General features: G+C 44.4%; 1 protein-coding gene across 1 annotated transcript; it reads right to left on the bottom strand.

Moving 5' to 3' along the window:
• Window positions 1–1,216: 1,216 nt before the first annotated feature.
• sncga (synuclein, gamma a) lies at window positions 1,217–20,549 on the bottom strand. The gene is made up of 5 exons (XM_041176404.1): window positions 20,232–20,549; window positions 16,062–16,103; window positions 15,834–15,961; window positions 5,930–6,025; window positions 1,217–1,704 (listed from the first exon to the last, which is right to left on the bottom strand). Exons 1-5 carry the CDS (start codon window positions 20,350–20,352, stop codon window positions 1,693–1,695), a joined length of 399 nt encoding a protein of 132 aa, XP_041032338.1. The 5' UTR covers window positions 20,353–20,549; the 3' UTR covers window positions 1,217–1,692.
• Window positions 20,550–21,505: the final 956 nt, after the last annotated feature.

Genomic DNA, 21,505 nt, shown 5'->3' with positions numbered 1-21,505 from the left:
TATCATCCACAAACTTGAACCTCATGAGTGCTTGGTTTCTTAACCAGTTCTAGATTCGACCCTGGTTTCCTGTGAATTTTAGATTAATTAGAAGCCTTTCATGTGGAACTTTATCAAATGCTTTCTCAAAGCCAAAGTTGACTATACCATAGGATGTGTATATTTTATCTGCAACATTCTCAAAAAAAGGCAGGGAGAATCTTATATTTTTCAATCTATTTCTACCGAGCTTAGGTCAGTTCCACATGAAAATATATGAATGGTACACGAGCAGACATAGATGAGTTTTTATTAATAATAAAAGGATTTTATTCCCAAAAACACTGTTCAGGGGAGGTGTTTTCCTCTGTGGTTTTTAAATCTGTAAATATAAGATGTGTTTTGGCATTCATAGGAATATAGAAACAGGAATAGACCATTCACGCTCTTGAGCCTATTCTGCCTTTCAATGAGATCATATCTCTATTAAGCATGGCTTTTCCTGGTGCTGTACACTTCTCTGTGGATTCCAGTTTCTGTATCATGCTGAGAGCTCAGTCTCTGCCTCTTATCTCTGGGCTGACCACTCCCCCTCCACCCCCACCACCCCCCCCCCCCCAACCTTCTGCCCCTCTCCCACAACCCCCACCCCACAACTCCTATCCCGCTCACCTGTGGCCTGAGACCCGCACTGATCCTGGGCATCTGGTTGGTTCTTTGTTGGCAGCTGCCACTGCTTCCATTGGTGCTGCCTACCTCTGATTGGCCGGCAGCTCTCGGGTGCAGGGGTTGGGACTTCCGCCACCGCCCCCCCACCCCCACCCCGGGTCCTTGATTCTGGAGAAAGCCCGCCTCTGGCTATTTTAGTGCCCGATGGGAACTTAATTCCAGTGGGCCTTCCACAAAGGAAGCAATGCTGGACTCTCTTTGGCTCTCCAACTGGCGGGCGATACTCCCATCACCTGCTTTAAATACCACCCTTAGTCTACATCCCAAACCATGTTTGTGCTGAGAGCATTATACTGACAATGTGGAGTGGCATGTTCTATGCCATGCCTGGGTGTCAAGATAGGAGAGAGAAAAAAACACCTCCCATTCATCACCAGTAAACTAGACAGTTCAAAGGTTGATAGAATAAAAATGATTTTAGCAAGCTTGACTGATCAATAAATTGTCAGCCTCAAATCTTACAGGGTTGACATTAATGATAAAGATTAATAAATATAAAGAGATGATGCAGTGCTCCATTAAAGTTTATTTTAATTTGGATATTTATTATAAAACCTGCATGTGCTCAGAACATTTAAATGCTAACACACAAAGCCATTTGGGCAGCATGCACTGCACTTATCACAAGTTGCAACTGTCAATGTAATTCGGTGACTAAAAGCAGACTATGGATACACAGAAGTGCTGTTATGAAGGTGAGTGATGATAGACAGGCGACTGACTACAGGGTGGATGTGATGAAACGAATAGCAGCTCAAAGTTGGTTGTTTAAGGGACTGTGTTAAATTGGTGACTGAGGGGGACACATGGAATGAGAGTAGGGAGGTGACTGGAAATGAAAGGGATTTGGACAATTCCCCTTCTTTATAGTTAGCTATTAGGGGCTTGACACCTGTGGTCCTCGATTCTTTATGGCAACACTGGTGTGAACGTTTAGGGGAGAGGGGAAGTGCTCCCAGAATCTTCTGAGAAATCGATGGCTCCTCATTTTCCAGTCTGTAGGGAGGCAGAGAAAAACAACTTGTTAAATAGGCCATCTTGTGGATGGACATGTTTAATGTTGTGATATATTGGAGTGTGTGCCCATAGAACACTTGAGGTGATTTTTCAAAGATTTTCAATCCTTGGCAGCTCAGCGCATAGAGTTTAATGGTTTTACTGAAGGAGTTTGCGCTCAACATGGGACTACAAGTCCATAATCTCTAGGGTCTACATAAACCATTGCTGGTGATCTGTGCATGAGGTTCAACACCATAAGTGCAAAACATGCTGACAACAGGAATAGACCAAGAGCACCCCATTACTAACACTTTCACACAAAGTGGGAAGATGCAACAAGTCATGTTGTTATGCCCTCTCACTGTGCCTGTATTCAGAATCCTGCAGGCATCTACACACTGCAATATTACAATAGAGGTGCCAATTTAGTGCCTGAATAAACCAGTGGGGCAGAGATATAAAGTCGACAGGCAAATACACAACGGTGAAGGAACCTGGGGGGGGAGGAGGAAAGGTTGGATTTGAGTCAAACAGTGAGAAAATGTTCCCACGGCAATGAGATTTACAATTGAAACTTGAAAGGCAAAAGTTCATGATTAGGTCAAAGATAAAATTAACAGATGGCGGACAGAAAGAGGTTATCATGGAAAGATAGAACAGAAAATTAAGCATAGGATTAAAAGACCAAAAGATAAAATGTTTTTCCAGAGGTGCAGTTGAATACTGGTTCATCTTCATAAGCTGATGAAGAATTCTTTAAGGTAACAATCAGAAAAAACTATAGCGAATGTGCTCTTAAATTAGATTTTCTAATAATCTTCTCGTTCTATCTTAATTTTATTTTATCCACTTGAAAATTATTCTTCTGCTTCCTTGATCCAGATGGGAATAAAGTTTGAACCAACCGAAGAGACAAACAGAAATAAAAACAGAAAATGCTGGAAAATCTCAGCAGGTTGGGCAGCATCTGTGAAGAGAGAAAGAGTGTTAACGTTTCGAGTCCGTATGACTTCCTCAGAGTCATATGGACTCAAAACATCAACTCTGTTTCTCTCTCCACAGATGCTGCCCGACCTGCTGAGTTTTTCTACTATCAACTGATCACAATTATGTGGACTGTTATTTGAATAGGGTGTGCCAGATGTTAACTGACAATCAAACCAGGTGGATAACCTCAAGCGAAATTCAGAGCAAACATTGGCATCCAGTTTAGTGTATCTCCTTCTGCACAGATTAGCCAGGTAAGGACAGGCCAGAGTGCAGAAGGATCCAGACTGCTTGCAATATTGTTAATTCCTTTACTGAGGAGGTAAGACAATTCCCAACACTCATCAGCTCCAGCTAAAGGAACACCTCTCAGCAAACTATATTCTTTGCTGTGCATTATACAGCCTGGCCAGATTGCCATTTATGTAAATTACTGGTGGGAAAGTTGGACTTCATCACGACAGAGCTGCTGCACGAATGGTTAAGAGGCAATATGAATTTACAGCTACAGTGGTCTCATCATTATTTTATTTCACATATATTAACCTCTGCAACGGCCTGACTTTCATGAACATTAGAAAGGCACAGGAGTGGGCCATTCAGCCCATTAAGCCTGTTCTGCCATTCAATAAGATCATGGCTGATCTGATTGTGGCCTTAATTCTACTTTCTTGCCTGTCCCCCCATAATCCTTGACTCAATTGTAGATCAAAAATCTGTCGAATTCAGCCTTGAATATATTCAATGAGCCAGCCTCCTCTGCTGTCTGTGGAAGAGAATTCCAAAGACTTCTTCTTCCTCTCTGTTTTGAATGGGAGACCACTTATTTTTAAACTGTGTCCCCTAATTCTAGATTCCCCCATAACGGGAAATATCCTCTAAACATCCACCCTGTCAAGCCCCCCTCAGAATCTTTAATGTTTCAATAAGATCACCTCTCATTCTTCTAAATTCCAATGAAAATAGGTCCAACCCACTCAACCTTTCCTCACACGACAAACCCTTCATCCCAGGAATCAGCCAAGTGAATTTTCTCTGAACTGTTTCCAATGCAAGTACATCCAACCTTAAGTGAGGAGACCAAAACTGTACACAGCACTCCAGTGTGGACTCACCAATGCCCTGAATAGCTGTAGCAAGACTTCCTCACTTTTATACTCCGTCCCCCTTGCATTAAAGGCCATTCCATTTGCCTTCCTAATTACTTGCTGCACCTGCACGCTAACATTTTGTGATTCATGTACAAGGACACCCAGATCCCTCTGTACTGCAGCATTCTATTTAAATAATATTCTGCTTTTCTGTTCTTCCTGCTAAAGTGGACAACCTCACATTTTCCCCCACCTGCCAAATTTTTGCCATTCACTTAACCTATCTATATCCCTCCTCAAATTCTTTGTATCCTCCTCATAACTTGCTTTCCTACCTATCTTTGTATCATTAGCAAATTTGGCTGGCATACATTTGGTCCCATCATCAAGCCTTTAATATAGATTGTATATAGTTGAGGCCCTGGACTGATCCCTGCGGCACTCTATTAATTACAGCTTGCCAACATGAATTTGTTCTGACTCCCTTTCCTGTTAGTAAGCCAATCCTCTATCCATGCTAGTATATCACCCCAACACCATGAGCTCTTATCTTGTGTAGTAACCTTTCATGTGGCACCTTATCAAATGCCTTTTAGAAATCCAAATACACTATATCTATTGCTTCCCCTTTATCCATTCTGCTTATTACATCTTCAAAGAATTCTAGTAAATTTGTCAAACACAATTTCCTTTTCACAAAACCATGTTGACTCTGCCTGATTATGTGGTGATTTTCTAAGTGGCCTACTACTCCTCCTCCTTCAGGTACCATGCCCTAAGAGGGCAATGGTGACCATGGACTTCCACTGGATTGGTCCATGATTATGCTTGGCAAAATACTGCAGTGGTTTGGCATTGCCTTCTGCAGCATGGCTGATCAGGAAACACTCCCGCTCTTACCACTTGCCATCAGCTATATTGGAAGGATTTACAGGTGGATAATCAACCTGTTTGGTCACGTTACGAATATACCTTTCGTGGCCATTGAGTCCTGAAGTGGGACTTGAACCTGGAGCTTCTGACCCAGAGGTAGGGACACTACCACTGGGCCACAAGACCTCCCGGCCTACTGCTACCTCCTCAATAATTGATTCTAGCATTTTCCCAATGACAGCTGTATGGCTAACTAGCCTACATTTTCCTGCTTTCTGTCTCCCTCCTTTCTTGAATAGTGGTGTTACACCTGTAGTTTTCCAATCCACTGGGACCTTTCCAGAATCTAGGGAATTTTAGAAGATTACAACCAATCCACTATTTCTGCAGTCACTTTTTTAAGAACCTAGGACACAGGCCAACTGGCCCAGGGGACTTGTCAGCCTTTAGTCCCATTCATATTCCTGGTACCTCTTCTTTAGCGATCGTGATTGTTTTAAGTTCCTCCCTCCCTTTTGCCATCTGCTTTCCTACTATTCCTGGTGTGCTTTTTGTGTCTTCCACTGTGAAGACAAATACAAAATACTTGTTCAAAGACTCTACCATTTCCTTGTTTCCCAGTATTAATTCCTCAGTTTCATCCTCTAAGGGACCAATGCTCAATTTAGCTCATTTTTTCCATTTTAGATACATGTAGGAGCTTTTTCTGTCCATTCATTCTTGCTAATTTCTCCCTCTTTATTATTTTTAGATATCCATTGCTGGTTTCTAAAATCTTCCCAACCTACCACTAATACTTACAGCATTGTACATTTTTCTTTCAATTTGGCACCATCCTTAACTTCTGCTGAGAAGGAAATACTGTATCACAGAAAACAACAAATTGGTGGATTTAGTCAGAGAAATCTAGTGGCTTTTGAGGGGGGGGTGAGGTGTTGATACTGTTGATAGCTTCTAGTTTCATTTTCATGGAATATTCCATTGCCTGATGCTTCTGTAAAGCTATCATCTTTGAAACACCCTCTTCAGCCTGGTTACCTTGAGATGCAAAATTTACCATTTTTACATGGATAATTGACAGCACCATACTGTACAAATCTATCAATGAACTAAGAAATGGAAAGGTTCACAAGTCAACAAACAAGGGTTGGGTTGCAAAGAATAAAGTGTTGGATTATGGAGCCACTTAAAGGAAAATGGAATGTTTAGAAACTTAAGAAAGGAGGGGAAGAAAAGGGTGATCAAAGTCTTCTTCATAGACCACACTCTACCTCTTCAGTGGCCTCTGTTGCTTCCGCCAGTGGCTCCTTCAAGGTCTGTTCTCCCTCAGTCACCTGTTCAGCAGGAATTTCTCTACCAAATTCATCCTAGCAAGACACAGCCATACAAATTGTCAGGTCCTTACGCTAGGAAAGAAATTAGCTTAACACACTCACCTGGGGACTTCCCAATATGACTGGATCCTGAAAGCTAAAAATATTATAAAGCCTCAGAAAGATTGACAAATTCAAGACTTTTAATGTCATAGCGATATCCTGTAGGTGCAACACATGAATCACCTTTAAGATTAAATTGGACAATACCTGCCTTATTGGATTTGTAATAGAGAAGGGCTAATGAGAACGGGATGAGTCGGTATCAGCGTATAACTGGAGAGCAACTCGGAGGTACAGTGGATTTGTTAATTGCTGTTGCATCCCAGCAGTGGGTTTGAATCAGGTTGAAGGCATCTTTGCTTTGCTGGGTGTAAAGAACCCTATCAAGGTTCTTCCTTTAATCAAACTCACCAAAAATAGATTAACATCTCATTCATGTTTGTCGGACTGCGCCATATGAAATGCGGCTGCCACATTTGCTGCAAGCAATGATAAGTGCACTTCAAAATAATGAATGCGAGTCTCTTTGATTCATTCTAAGAGCTTCAAATAAATGGCAAGTTCTCAATTCCTTCTTTACTAGGAATGAGGTTTGCATTCGTAACCCATTTCTCACAGGGCATGAGGCCACAATGAGCAATCTCACTGAGAGAGACCATGGGGAGATATGCTTTTTGGCACAGTTGGGACTGATTTTCTCTGACTGGGGATAAACAACATTGCTAACACAGAGTATAGGAGCCTTGCCCTCTGATTAAACCATGCCGAGGTTGATTTGGGAGGATTTGATGCTGGTGCTGGCTTGAGCAGAGGGGAAGATTTTCCATTCCTTAACGTTAATATTCCTCAACCTGATTTGGACAAAATAAGTCACTAAGTAATATGACATTAGGAAACAATAACTCGTTCTCTTGGGAGGTTTCCTTTGGGTTCTTGGAGAATTCCATACAAAATGGGACCTGTTTGGCCCGTTATGTCTGTCTCGGCTCCATGCGCAAACATTTCAAATGAATCCCACTTTTCCTCTCTCCCCATCGCTGTGTGTGCTCTGCTGCTTCAAATATTTCTCCAATTTTCCTTCGGAGACGCAATGGTCCCTGCCTCTGGTGGCAAAGCATTCCACGCTTCGACCACACTCTGTGTAAATAAGTTTCTGTTAACCTTCCTCCTCGCTCTGATTGACAAAATAACATTGATGATTCCTTGTCGCTGGCTTCCCAACCAGAGATATAGGGCTGCATCTTAGGTGCCCTTGCGGCGGGGGCATGTAAAATAGGTGGGTGCCCATGCCACCACCTTGCTGCCCCATCCCTGAGCTCATTCCCGTAAAACAGAAGGTGGGCGGGAGCCGAAATCGGCAGCTCGCTTGCCATAGTTAAATAAATAATTAGGGGTCAATAGAGCTTATTAACAAGCCAATCGACCCCGATAATATGCTGCCCACACTACAAAACGGTTGGCGTGGGTAGACAGGCGAGAGTGGGCAGGCCGCTTTTTAAAAAAACTTTTTCAAAGGATGGGAAGGAAGTGGGGGCACTGTCTTTGGGGGAGGGGGTTTTTTGCGCATCAAGCAGGGTGGCCTCCTAAGTTAGAGTGCCCTCTTTCTTCCTACACACCTGCTCTTTAAAACGCACCACCCTACCCCCCTCCACTCTTCTGCCACCCTCTTCCCTCCCCCCCCCCACCTCCCTAAACTGCCAAACCCTCCTTGTCCAAGACCCTGGACTTGGCTGGCTCCAGGATCCATTGGGCCCTCTTGCATTCTCGGCAGCGCCCACTAATGCGCTCTTGGTGCTAAAGCTGCCGGCCAATCCGACTGCCCGGCAGATCCTGAGGGCAGAACTTCCTCTCTCCTCCCCCCACGGGCGGAAATCCAACTCGGCCTCTATTCATCTCGTCCGCAGCACATTATGGCTGTGGGGCAAGCTGGCATGGAGCGGGTTGGCTCCATAGAGATTTTGCTTCCGGGGTGGGGGTGTGATCCCCCGACCCCATAATATGCTGCCCATAGTTTCTCCTCAGTCACTGTGTCAAAATATTACGTAATTGTTACCAAAAAAAATCACCTGTCTACTCTGCTTGAGGAAATGGTCCTGGTGTAAGAATTTAAGGGCCAGGAGTAGGCAATTCAGCACCTTGAGCCTGCCCCCCTCCCACTGAGTAAGATATGAACTTCTACATCAACTCCACTTTCTCACCCATCCCCATATCCCTTGATTTCTTTGAGATCTATCGATCTCAGTCTCGAACGTACTCATCGACTGAGCATCCACTGCTCTCTGGGGTCGAGAATTCCAAAGCTCACAACTTCCTGAGTGATGAAAATTCTCCTCGTCTCAGTCCTGGATGGCCCGCTGCCAATTCGTCCTGAGACTATGGCCTCAACTTCTACATCCTTCAGCCAGAGCCAGAGAATCCACAGAGTTTCAGAAACCAAGCATCACAAATTTTATGGAATTGTCAAAGGAACCAGAGAGGAGATGGGCACAATTTTCTTCCCACTACAGTGTTATGATCTGGAATACGCTGTGTAAGAGGGCAGATAAAACAGAATCAGTAGTAACTTTCAAAAGGGAATTCGGTAAATACTTGAATGGAAAAATACGCAGGACAATGAGGAAAGTGTAGGGAAATGGGACGAATTAAATAGCAGCTTATAACAGCCAGCACAGAAATGATGGGCTGAATGGCTAGGGAAAGCAGCCTCTCAAATCTCTTCTCATAACTATAGCTTGCAATCTTTAGCATCATTCCTTGTAGATTTATCCTTGTCTTTGGCATTAATGCATTTTTTCTATAATGGAGTGTCCAAAAGAACACACAGCACACTGTGGTTTAGCCGCTGTCTAGTAAAAAATTATTACTTATTTGCTCTTGTGCCGTTTCCAGAACCCCTGTTAGCCACTTGTGGCTGATTGAAGATGCACACATTGGCCCAGAAATCATTGGGAAAGTGCCAAGAAGTTTAATGTGCACGTTGCAAAACATTCAGCAAAATTGTGGTGAGGAAGAGATACAACCTGAATTGTGAACGGCCGCTCGACTGTTAGGCTCATCAAAAAAGGATTGCAAGTTCCCTGTGAATTTCAAGAAATTGCAAGATTTGCACCATAAATATGAACTGCACTCACTACAACAAGTTAGGGCTGGTAATTAATGACCTTCCCAAAAGGAAAAACCAATAAAATTTGGAAGTGAAGGGTACCAATAAAACTTGCCTGAATAAGAACTCCAGTATTACTGATGCTAGTATTAGTGATTTTTACTGGGATTTGAAAATGTGGAACTGTCTTTTTCCTTCTGGGAATGTTTATGTTTCTGCAAAGACACATAACTTTGGAGGCCCAGTAGCGGTGGAGTCTTTTCTTTCAGCTAATAGATTGTTCATCGAGGTTTTATAAAACATTTTTAATGTTTTTATTACTTTTCCTTTCTCTCTCTTTTCTTCCCCCTTCTTTTCTCTTTTCTTTATCTGTTTTGACTCTAACTCACCCATTTCCTTCCCTGCCAATCCCCTCTCTCTTCCTCAATTCTTAAATCTCCTTGGTTAAGGAGATAGACTGTTGGTCCCGTCATTCACCAAGGTCCCAGATGCCCCGTTGTGCTCACTGTGTCATTATCAGCTCACAATTCTAGCAATTTTCAAGGCAAAAATAATTGGAGCTGAAGGGTGAGAGAAGAAATCTAACTGGCAGTGTTCCCAGCACGAAGCTTCGTGCCAGCAAATTCTGGGCCAAAGTTGCAAAACAAAACAAAAATGAACTTAGAGTTTCAGCTCAAAGGACAGAACACATTCTCCACAGAGTTTCCCAGATTTTCATCAATAAAGTAATGTTTGGATAAATAGTTGTTTGGTCGTGCAGAGCTTAAGTATTGAGACATGCTGTCGACGCTTTTCGTCTTGCACTCATCAGGACAGATAAACCAACAGTAAAAGGAACAACAATTTATACTGCATGCGAAGAGAGTGCTGGTTGGTTGGTAAGTCACCAATCACAGTTCAGTTGAGTTGCCAAACCTCCAGGTTGGCCTGGAGACTCCAGGAATTGAAGATCAATCTCCAGGACAGTGCTGTGGGCAATCCTGGAGAAAATCATCGGGACTTTAACAAAACAAAAACAAAAATACCTGGAAAAACTCAGCAGATCTGGCAGCATCTGTAGAGAGGAGCACAGTTAACAGGACATTAACAAAGATGGCTTTGTGTCATTTTCTTTGAATATTTCTCTTTATCAAATATTGAAAAAGGAGAATATAGGCTGTTTGGCTGACAGGGAAGCATCATCTTTTTTGAGTCTTTTTTGCTTTCCAATTGGCATAGGAAGGGAATATGTCACAAGGATGCAGGTGTTGGCCGACTAGTGGCTGGAGTGTGGGGGCAGGTCACATGATGAAACCTCAAGGAATACATTTAATCACAGTTAGCAACCCTGAGCCATGAGCGATACACAACAAAATATAATTTCTTAGGATACGTTGAGTAAGCAGAGCTCTGCAGGCCCTGACCAGTGCTGACCATCTTACTGCAGCATCCTCTGATTGCTCAGGAATGGAAAGGGGACAGAAGTGTTTTCCACCACTCTGACCCACAATTCCAGCGTTGACATTTTATCACGGCAGCACCGAGCTTGCTTTGGTTGTACCGGTATCACATCAGCTGGCTTCAGAACTGTGACGTTTCAGGAATGAAGGAGTACAAAGAATTCACAACCTAACCCAGAGCAGCTGCTCCGAGCTCTGCAGCTCAGCCTCATGTGACCAAGTTCGATCTTGGCTATTTTAAGAACTGAGTGCATCAGTTATTCCAGTGCTCAGAGTAACCCATTCAGACAGCAGACATCACGCAGCATATTTCACTCCCCAGTCAGCCACTGGCAGTTCCCTAAAAACCCTACTTCATCAAAGACACACAGAGGATGTACATGGAGGGGAGAGGCAGACCAGTGCACTCCTCTCACGTGACTTTCGCATCTGCATTGCAGTAAAACTTTCCCAAAAGTGTCACACCCGCAGAATGGGGGCTTGTTAAATAATGCAGAGGATGCAAGCATTGTCAAGGACATCTCGAGGAGAAGCCTGGATGAGCTGGGAGGGTGGGCACAAGGACTACAAACACTGGCTGAATTAAACAGCAACAGTCCCCCCTTGACACCAGCCCCCACACCGCTACCTACAACCCCCACAACACACACAGATACGAAGCAGGGAGCCTCTGTACTTTTAAAATAGCCATTACTTATATACACATTCTCAACTCTAAAACAGCACTTGTGATTCTGTCAGTGAACTACTAAAGGCAACAGTAAATACCATTGATGTCGGCGGGGGGGGCAGAGTAGGGTGTAGTCCAGAGTGGGGTGTGGTCGCAGGATGCCTCTGGATGGTGGGGCAGTCATGATCTTGTTGGACAGTGTGTTGTACGTGGGGTGGTGCATTGTCTGATAATCAGTTAGCGTGTAAACGAATGGAGCTCATACCTGGATTTAGTAGCTACTTTTCGGCATGGTAGTGAGCACTGTCGCCTGTACTATTGGGTTATTTGCTTCACCTGCCATGGATAAAACAGCTCCCTGTCAATCAAACACCATCCAAACAAACCTGTAAGTAACCAGGAAAAGGGCTGATTCATTGTTCTTTTTTTAAATTGACACTTTCCCATCCCTCTCCTCACCTGAAGCCTCCCTCAAGTCAGTCTTCATGCCAGGACCTTTGCATTTGGAGACAGCAGGCTGGACATCCTACAAAGCCAAACCCAAGCCTCTCCTGGCCTGTAACTTTCCAACAGTGTGTCACTGGGCAGCAGAAGTGGGCACCTGAGCTGGTTATTCCTCATTATTTTAGGGGGAGGTGGTGGTGTAGAGGTGATGTCACTGGATTAGTCAATCTAGTGGAGCAGCCTAGTACTCTGGGGACACAGGTTCAAATCCTGCTATGGCAGCTAGTGGAATTTAAATTCAGGAATATAAAGCTAGTCTTAGTAATGGTAACCATGAAACTATCATCAATTGTTGTAAAAGCCCATCTGGTTCACTAATGCCCTTTAGGGAAGGAAAATCTGCCATCCTTACCTGACCTGGCCTCTTAAATGCCCTCTGAAATGGCCTAGCAAGCCACTCAGTTCAAGGGCAATTAGGAATGGGCAACAAATGCTGGCCTCACCAGCGATGCCAACATCACATGAAAGCATAAAAAAGAATCCTATCCCAGAGGGTCTAAATGGCCTTCTTTCGTTCCCATGTTCCACTTCTGATAATCCAAATGGCACCTCATTGATCAGAGCAAGCTGCAGGGCAAAGTCTGGTCTCTGTGTGTACATTCAGTTCCACAGTGGGCGATGAACCTGCCAGCTCAAGCCTATTTCTCTATGGGAATCGGGCTTAACAATAGGTGGGTGAATTGCCCCTTTGTCTCCGTGCATGGTGTGCCAACTTATTAACCAGAACTGGTAGAGACAAGTGGGTTTAGCAGCAGAATAAATTCTGCAGCCACCAGCCTTTGCCAATGCCATAACTGGGCAGAAGACATTTGGATGCATAGGAAGATAGAAGGGTGGAATCTTGTGCCCTCCCCTATGGCGAATTTGATGGCAGTGTTCGATCAGGTGAGAGGGTGGTGGGCGGGGTCCATTTTCCTGCCTCCATCCCAATTAAGTCCAGGGTGGGAAGGCCTATGGACATCCTTCCTGCCCCACCTCTCTTTGAGGCCCTTAAGTGGGCAATTAATATCCAGTTAAGGACTTCATCCCACTGCTATTGGTTAACCCAATGGCTTTCAGGAGACTTGCCATGCGGGAGCACGACAAGCAAACCTTGGGCTCCTGGGAGTGGGAGGGTCCCTCTTTCATTCGAGGGACCTGGCATCGAGATGAAGAGGGTCTGCTGAGAAACAGCCTCTTGCCTTTGCTGCCAGCTCCCCCCACTCCTGCAATGCCCACCCCGTGACCCTTTCCTAACAACACATACCCAGGCTTGGGTCCCTCCTCGATCTTCGGTATTGGGTGTAGTACTGGAAGCAGCCTCTGCCTTCCCAGTGGCGCTGCTGAGTACAGATGAACAGCCAGCTTCTGATTGGTCAGTAGCCCTTAGCGGCTGGGGTTCCCACACCCTGGGTCCTTGATCCTGGGGAGGGCCCATCACTGGTCTATTAATTGCTTGAGTGGCATAAGATGCGCTCGGCCTCCTGAAAAAGGTGTTGCAGGGGTCTCGCCAGCACTCCAGCCAGCGGTAGAGACCCCCGTTGTCTCCACAAGATTCCACTCATAGTACAAGCTCTGAAATTTATATAATTGATTAGAATTGATCAAGAAGCTTAATGGGCCCAATAGTTAATACCCCCATAATTTAATTAGGAAAAATAAATGGAAGAAAATTCATTTTTATATTTTATTAAAAAAAATGTTGATATCTTTCTCCTTCATATTGAAAGTTTGCTCGATAAACAGATTTTGAATCTGGAAAGTGACTGACTGCTCGGGCAGAAACTTTGGCAAAACATGACTGGGCAAATTCACTGATCCAGATGGAAAATCAGCACTCCCAGTGTGGTAGTCTATCCCTGAGCCACACTCACTGAGCGCTGGATAGTAAATCTCTTCAGGAGTGGTATCAAATTTTTGGACTTATTGAATCAGCATAAAGGTCAGCTAAATAAGGTGACAAATGGTATCACCATAGAATTTTACAGCACAAAATTAGAGACTTCGGATGTGAGGTGAAGCTGGAGACGCTATAGGGCTCCTTTATGTAGAACCGAGCTGGTTAAGAGGACTGTTGGCAGTGTTCAGGTAAGGTAAATCGGTCAGTGAGCACCACTGCGCCTGTAACAGCTCTCTTGAAGGGCTATCCACATTGTCCCAATTTCCTGCCATTTGCTCTCTTCCCTCTTCTAATTTTTTATGCTCTCTTGTTACTGACTCACTGACCAATTTACCTTACCTGAACACCGCTAACAATCCTCTTAGCTAGCTCGGTTCTACATAAAGGAGCCTTATAGCTTTTCCAGCTTCACCTCACACCTGAAGTCTCTTATTTTGCTATTGTTTTGTTACCGCCCTCTTCAAGCCCTTGTGTTCCTTCCTGGCTTGGTGATGTGTAGGAATTAAATACATTTACTCTCTGGGGTGAAATTGGGTTGTGGGCATAGTGCAGAAGCAGCAATACAGAAACTGGTCACTTGTTTCACACCCTGACTAACTTTCGGGCGGGATGTAAAACACACGGGTGATTCACTATCGCCCAAGACCAATTTAACCTCTCAAGGGTTCTCCCTGATCATTTACCAGGTGGGGCTCCTCTTTTATTGTTCTGATGGTAAACAATTAGAGTTTCTCCATTGTAGCAGTTCTGCTCTTCACGTTGTTGAATTTTTCAGCCTGTCCAGCCCTGAGGCTCCCACCTTCCATCTTCCTAAACCCCAGCCACAGTTTTGGATTACAGACCTTTGATCACTGGAAACTACATCGCGATAGTTCGCCAGCAAAAACAAGGGGGCTTTCATTGCCACTCGTTGGGTTAGATTTAAGGGCTGATGTCACAGTGCAGACACAGAGCTTCGATGCTTAAAGCCATCCAAAGTACAAAAACAGGAGCAAAAACGATTGTGTCCTTTTTTCCCATTTAATGAGGCTGAAATCTCTCCTATCTCTCTTTCTCTGCCAATAGCCTTCTTCCACCAAATAGGGGAGATGGTGCCATAGTGGAGTCACTGGACCAGCAATCCAGAACCCCAGGTCAATGCTCTGGGGACATGGATTCAAATCCCATCACTGCAGCAAGCTGGTGGAATTTGAGTTCAGTTATTAAATCTGGAATTGAAAAGCTAGTCTCAGTAATGGTGACCACGAAACTATCATTGATTGTGGCAAAAACATCTGGTTTACTAATGCCTTTTAGGGAAGGAAATCTGCCATCTGGTCTGGCCTATGCGTGACTCCAGACCCACAGCGACGTAGCTGATTCTTAACTGCCCTCTGAAATGGTCCAGCAAGCCACTCAGTTCAAGAGCAATTAGAGATGGGCAATAAATGTTGGCTGTCACGTCCAAGTCCCATGAAAGAGTAAATTTTTAAAAAGCAGCAATACAATGGGTCGACCACACTGCTATCTTGCTCTTAATATCTCCCCTCCCTCTACGGCCTCTATACTGTCCTCCCAGCGACAAGGCTGAGATTGGGAATTCAGTGAGTTTATTTGGGTGTGGTGGCACGAAGGGTCCTTCACTTTGCCACACTGTATATTGGTGCTTTAGCCCACTGTACCCTGGTTTGTTCTTTTGGTTGTGTTAGGGGTTATGTTGCTGGGTACATAATCCAGAGAATATGAGTTCAAGTCCCACCATGACTGAGAATTTGAGAATTTTCTAGAACTAAAAAAGTGCTACCAGTAAAAAGTCCCATGAAACTAACAGAATGTCATAAAAACCAAACTGGTTCACTAATGCGCTTTGGAGAAGGGATTCTTGACACCCTTACCTGCCTTGGCCTCTAAGTAAGGTGATTGATTCCAGTCCCAACATGATTGATTCTTAACTGTCCTCTGAATCGGTCTAGCAAGCCACTAAGTGGTATCAAACTGTGATATGGCAATTTGGGAAAACAGTCCAGCCATCACCATCACAGGGTAACTAGGGATAGGCAATAAATGCCAGTCTTGCCAGTGATGCCCACTCACAGATTGCAGTTTATTAAAGAATACATAAAGCAGTAAGAAACCCCAGTCAAACAGGTAGAGCTAAAGTGTGCCCAGAATACAGGGCATAGAGACCTCGAGACTGTTTCCACTACACACAAGCTCATTCTCACCAATTTAACAACCCCGCTGGCTGCTGCAACATTCTCCACTCCTTCCACTGTCTTGTTGGCCACCGTGTTGACTCCGGCTACCATGGCCCCTCCAACCACGTTGGCCTGCTCCTTGGTTTTCTCAGTCACTGCCAATGAAATGTGAAATAAATCTTAATAATGCAGTAGAGGGTTGCAAGGAAATGGCTGTTCCAGTTATCACCATTTGTTAAGGAGTTTATCTGTTACCTGTGTTCACACTTTGTACAACTCCTTCCTTTGTTTTGGTGCCTATTTGGGGAAACAAAAAGAAGTTACAATGGTGCAATTTGAGCAACTGTTGAGGGAGGGGCCACTGTGGGGTTATCACACATCTTGAATATTATTTCAGTTTTCTCCCTATGCTCTAGTGAAGGTATTGCCGTTTAACAAGATGGAACAGTTGGTCTGGTAATATTCACACTCTATAAGCAAGGGACAGTATTTCACCTGGAGGTGGTGCCCTATTCAACTGTGAAGGGCTTCATAGACACGCTCAATCCTGTGTTCATTTGACATCCAAATATACAGTTTCAAACAGGGGTACGCCTCTTTAATAATGAAAAGAGGCAGTGGCTTTTTTCCCCCCATTGTAACCTGAACCCCCAAACTGCTCCACTCTTCTGATAGCACACATCTACAATCAAAGTTTGACTTTTGTTGGTGTATACCCTAGCACCAGACTCACCGGTGCTTTTATTCCGAGAAGCTAAGGTGCCGTGTCATTGTCCACCACTTGATGGGGATCTAGCTGGAGTGACACTGTATAAATGTACAGATTCTAGTGTGTGTTTGATGTGGACTCCCCTGGTTGCAACCAACCAGAACACCTTTTCTGAATGAGGGTGGGTCTTTGGGATATTTTTACTGTGACCTGGTATGATGGTTCAATAATAAAATCCATTGCTCTTGCTTCTACTGCCCAATTTTCTTATCTTGGGTGGCACAATTATGAAGAACCTTGTAATACTAATGCTCAATTCCTTTTTTGAGTCAAGCCCAACAGCTAGGCTGGCACATGGAGGTACCCATTTAATCCTTAGCTGTGGCAGGTTCACCACCTCTAAAGGCACCAACAAAGACACTGCCCCATTCCTGCTTTAACAGGACAAACACATTATGCCCTTGATGTGGCATGACTTAAACCTGTCAATCTTTTCTCTTCTGGCTTTAGCGCTAGCATTGGGAACCAATGATTCTCATCTTTTTCCTTGCTCCCATCTCCAAAAGGGGTGCTGGAAGCCACCGGGAAGGGAGGAGGACAGAAAGTAAAAAAAGTTTTAAATATTTTAATTGGTTGCAATTAGGAGAAATAAGATTACAGTAGCTAGGGGCCAAAGTCAAATGGGAAGTGGGCAGATAGGGCAGATTTTAAGGTTTTCAAGTTGGTTTAACGCATTTTTTTAAGTTGCGAGTACTGTTGTTAAGTATTAAAACTACTCCTGATATTTTATTTTCTTTATTTCTTTAAGTTAATCGTTTGGGCTGTAAATATGCAAAAGTGGCTTGCCCAGGGAACACAGGTTAATCTCTAAAGCTCAGAGAAATCTCAGGGTTAAAGCTTGGATTTAAATTTCAATTTAGGCAAAGGGAGCTAGATATAAATATAATTAACCCTGATCAGTGCCTGGCCTGGGACCAAGAGTTGGACTCGAGAGCTTTCTGATTTGTGTGATTCAGTACCACACCTGCCTGTGAATTTACTTACTGATTCATCTGGGGAGCAGGTTGCAGTTTTACCAGCCTGTTCATCCTGTATGCATTGACTCGTGCTGAATGAGGCTCCGTGGGCTGTGAGCAGCCCTCTGGTGAGCCTACACATTGAGTGTTGAAAGGCCACTTGAACACTCTTGTGTATCACAGACCACAGACTGAAACAGGAGTTCCTTGATCCGTGCAACTACCACAATACATGTTGCATTTAATTACAGCTACCCCTGTGCTTGTTGAAAGGTTGCTGTCTAAGACCTTTTGGCCATAGTGCACCAAGGGGCTGGGAAAGGTATAGACCCCTCGAGCTGTACGGCTCACAATGAATGTATGCATTGAATACTAATTGTATTATAATTGTAGTGAAGCACCTCACAGTGCAACATGATGTATGTTGATAACTCCAATACCATTGCACTGTCTGTAATGACCATATTGAAATGACTGTAATATTCATTGATGGTATTGAAGCACCTTGTGATCCATGTGTAAAAGTTGAATCTGATTGTACTTTTTGTATTGGTGATTTAGAATTGTTTTGTAATGTTCTTCCAGATATTTTATGAATAAAGTATATTGTTCAAAAAAAAATCTTGTTGATCTACATTAGCTCCCAGTCCATAAACAACTTGATTCTAAAATTCTAATCCTGATGTTCAAATCCCCTCCATGGCCTCTCTCTCTCTCTTTCTCTCTCTGTAACCACCTCCAGCTCAGAGAATTCTCCCCTCCTCTCTGGCCTCTTGTGAATCCCTGATGTCTAATGGACCAGCTTCTCTGTGATCTGCACAAAGACATTAGTGATTTGCTGTTTGTTTGGAGTAGCTTTGATTTTAATGCTGGCTTCTTCCCAGGGTTTAATGGTGGCTTGACAGTAACTCTGGTAACTCGGATCTGGGAATGCACCCCCTGGAAGTGTGGCGCAGGCAGGTTCAATCGAGGCATTCAAGAGGGCAGTAGATGATTATTTGAATAGAAACAATGTGCAAGGGTACAGGGGAAAGGGATGGCACTAGGTCATAATGCTCATTTGGAAAGCCTGTGCAGACACGATGGGCCGAACGGCCTCCTTCTGCGCTGTTAAAATTCTGTGATTTCTGGTTGCCAAGGATTAAATTGAATTAACCCCCTCACACACCCCCCCCCCCCCCGCCATTTGCTGACAGCTCCCCCATTTCCCACTTCCTTTGCTTCATTCTCGTCCTCAACAGGTGAGTGGAGGAGGACCTGTTTCCCCATTAATGGGCAGCCCTGAGCTGGCTGCCTCTTGAGATACAAGGAACAGGCTTGAGGAAACTCCCTCTCGGTGAGGAAGCTTTCCCCCCTGCTGTCCCAGCTTGCAAATCCTTTTAAATAGTGTGGCCGAGACGAGCAGTGTGGCCCAAAGTGCAAGCAGTTGAGTAAACTCGTGTCCTACTGCAGTATGGTCACTAACTCACTGTCTCACCAAACTGATACTAACAGCACACTCACCTTTAACCATATCTCACTCAGTTATCATTCTTACCGTAGGTTTGTGAAGATTTCACTTACCAGTAACCAATAACCCTCAGGTTCCTCCTCAGATTAAAGGTGCCAACATGTGCCAGGTCTCTGCAGATTAAGATTCATGTTAAAATGCGTTAAGGTAACTGGGGCGCTCTCCTCATGACTGAACATTAAGGTTTGTGCTGTTTCATGGCCCCTTTGTGTAACAAGACGTGCGGCTGTATGGCTCTTCCATCCTGTGCGGGTGGAACATTTAAAAAAAAAAATCCCATTCTCCCCCCCCCCGCCCCCCAACTATTTCCAACCCTTTGCTGAATTCCTCCCTTCAGCAGAATACATAGCTTTCAGCCCTACCTCTGGCTGAGTCTGATCCCCCACAACAAAACAGGGCTGGGAAAACCCAGCTATAATCTCACTGCTCCCGGTCCTGAAGACGAGTTTTAACTTTGTGCTATCCTTGTGGTTACAGTATTTCCGCACAACAACCAGCCCTTGCCTAATATCCCCCTCCCTCCCCACCCTCTCCCCCTCCCAGCACAGCCATATTGCACCATTTCTGACCTTAGGACCAGAGAGAGGAGCAATTCAAACCTGGAAACAGAGCTGAGATGAGGGGGGGTTTGGCATCATTCAAATGAACACAATTTGGTAGAGATTGTCCCAAAGGTGTCTATCTCCAACGAGGGTTGCTGGCAAGACACAGCAGCCCTGTGCAGAGCTAACTCACAGGATGCAGTTACAGTTTTTTTTTGGGGGGGGGGTTTGCAAAAAAAATACTCCAAGTCAGAAAAAAAATGCACCTTTCACATTCTGCAAAACTTATTAGAGTTGGAGGGGAAGCCTTTTCCTCTATTGCAATGAGTTGAATATCGGCTTTGAAAATCTTTCCTACGGTTAAGTACCAAAATGAATCTAAATTCCAGTGAGAACCACACCGTCTCGGAGTATTTTAATTGGTGGGACAGAGTAGCTTCACCCCTTCTGCTCTTTGTGTAACTGGACTTCAGGATTCAACCTGTTCTCACTTCACACATAGACCTGCAACAACACGGTCCCTCCCCTAGCTGATTAAGAAAAAGAATCAACATCAGAGGGGGGAAAAAAAAACACCGAAATATCCTGCGAATGGTTTCTGGATAACATTTCCCCCAAGCTGCAGGTGCGTAATTGTGATTTCCTTACCTACATACATAACCCCTTCTTTCGTCCTCTCTGCAGCATCTTGTACGCCCTGTTTGGTTTTCTCTGCCGCAGCCACCACTCCCTCCTTGGCAAATGAGAAACCTTTCCTCAGAACGTCCATGGTGTAAGGATTGGACTGTTTAGTGTATGAGTCCTTTCTGCTGAGCACTCCTTTCAGCTCACTCTAAGCTGCTGCAACTCCTCAGCACCAGCCTTAAATAGCTTTTCTTTGCACCCGTTGCTATGACCAGTCTCTCTCTCTATCTGTCTGCAATGAATGAAGCCCTCAGCCTCGCCAGTCCTATTTATGATGTGCCTTGCTACTGCTGCACGCAGTGCCTATGAATATCAGCTGCTGCAATATTAATGACATTGATCTGGAGGGAGACCGATGGACTGAATGTCTTTTCTGGATGGGTTCCAAGGAATCAAGAGCATTGGCTAAAAATCACTGCAGCCCAGAGCTGCAAAGACATCTGAAGCTATCATTCTCAAATACTGCAGAGTGCCACAGCTGGGGTGGTTTCACAGACAGCACTGTATGCTTTTTTAAAAAAACCTCCCTTATATGACAAAAGACATATGCATATTTCCAGATGTAGCTCCATCGTTAGAATGCGGGCACATGAAAAGTTAACTGCAACATAAATTCTGCATTCTGTGCTAAAACAATATGGAGACCATGACTCAGCTACTGAGATGGATTGGCTTTTTTTTCCAGGTGTTTAAGGAGTATTATTAATATGGCTACCCTATTGCAGACAATATCTTAAAGTTTAGAAAAAATATGCACTTTTAGTTTTGCTGCCTCAGTTAATTCACGTTCTGACAATTAATTTGTTCCCTCAACCTGATCCTCTGGCATGGCAGGAGAACACGCCTATTCCTCAGCTGCTTTCTGTGCTGCTCCGGGTGTTGGGAATTGTGATGAAAGCAGACAGGAAGAGACTTACCCTCCTGACTGTTCCCCATTGCTATCCCTGTGGGGGGAGGGGAGCTGAGGCCAACTTCTTCAACCACCTCGTACCCACCACCGACAAGTGTCAGTTAGACACTCCCTCCTTCCCCCAAGACCTGGGGACCTCTTTGCCTCCCCACATTGTCCAGCCACTCACGGGCACGTTGCTGCAAGATTCTGCCTACTTGGGCAACATGATAACTTGCTTCTCACATCTGTCAATGTACAAGGTCACTAGGGGGCTTGGCCTAAATAGCCAAGTGGTTATGGTACTGGGTTTGTAACCCCAAGATCAAGATTTCAAATCTCACAATGG

This window comes from Carcharodon carcharias, chromosome 28 (assembly GCF_017639515.1).
Source record: "Carcharodon carcharias isolate sCarCar2 chromosome 28, sCarCar2.pri, whole genome shotgun sequence".
Taxonomy (NCBI): domain Eukaryota; kingdom Metazoa; phylum Chordata; class Chondrichthyes; order Lamniformes; family Lamnidae; genus Carcharodon; species Carcharodon carcharias.
The sequence above is the reverse complement of the archived record's forward strand: the minus strand, read 5'-3'. Positions and strand labels throughout refer to the sequence as shown.

What these genes read in the sequence shown, in the direction of transcription:
- sncga (XM_041176404.1), bottom strand. Translation starts at nt 20,352, where the DNA reads ATGGACGTTCTGAGGAAAGGTTTCTCATTTGCCAAGGAGGGAGTGGTG. An exon ending in TGTACAAAGTGTGAACACAG is followed by an intron (nt 15,962 to 16,061) that starts GTAACAGATAAA and finishes TTTCATTGGCAG; the next exon opens with TGACTGAGAAAACCAAGGAG. An exon ending in CCAGCGGGGTTGTTAAATTG is followed by an intron (nt 6,026 to 15,833) that starts GTGAGAATGAGC and finishes GTGTCTTGCTAG; the next exon opens with GATGAATTTGGTAGAGAAAT.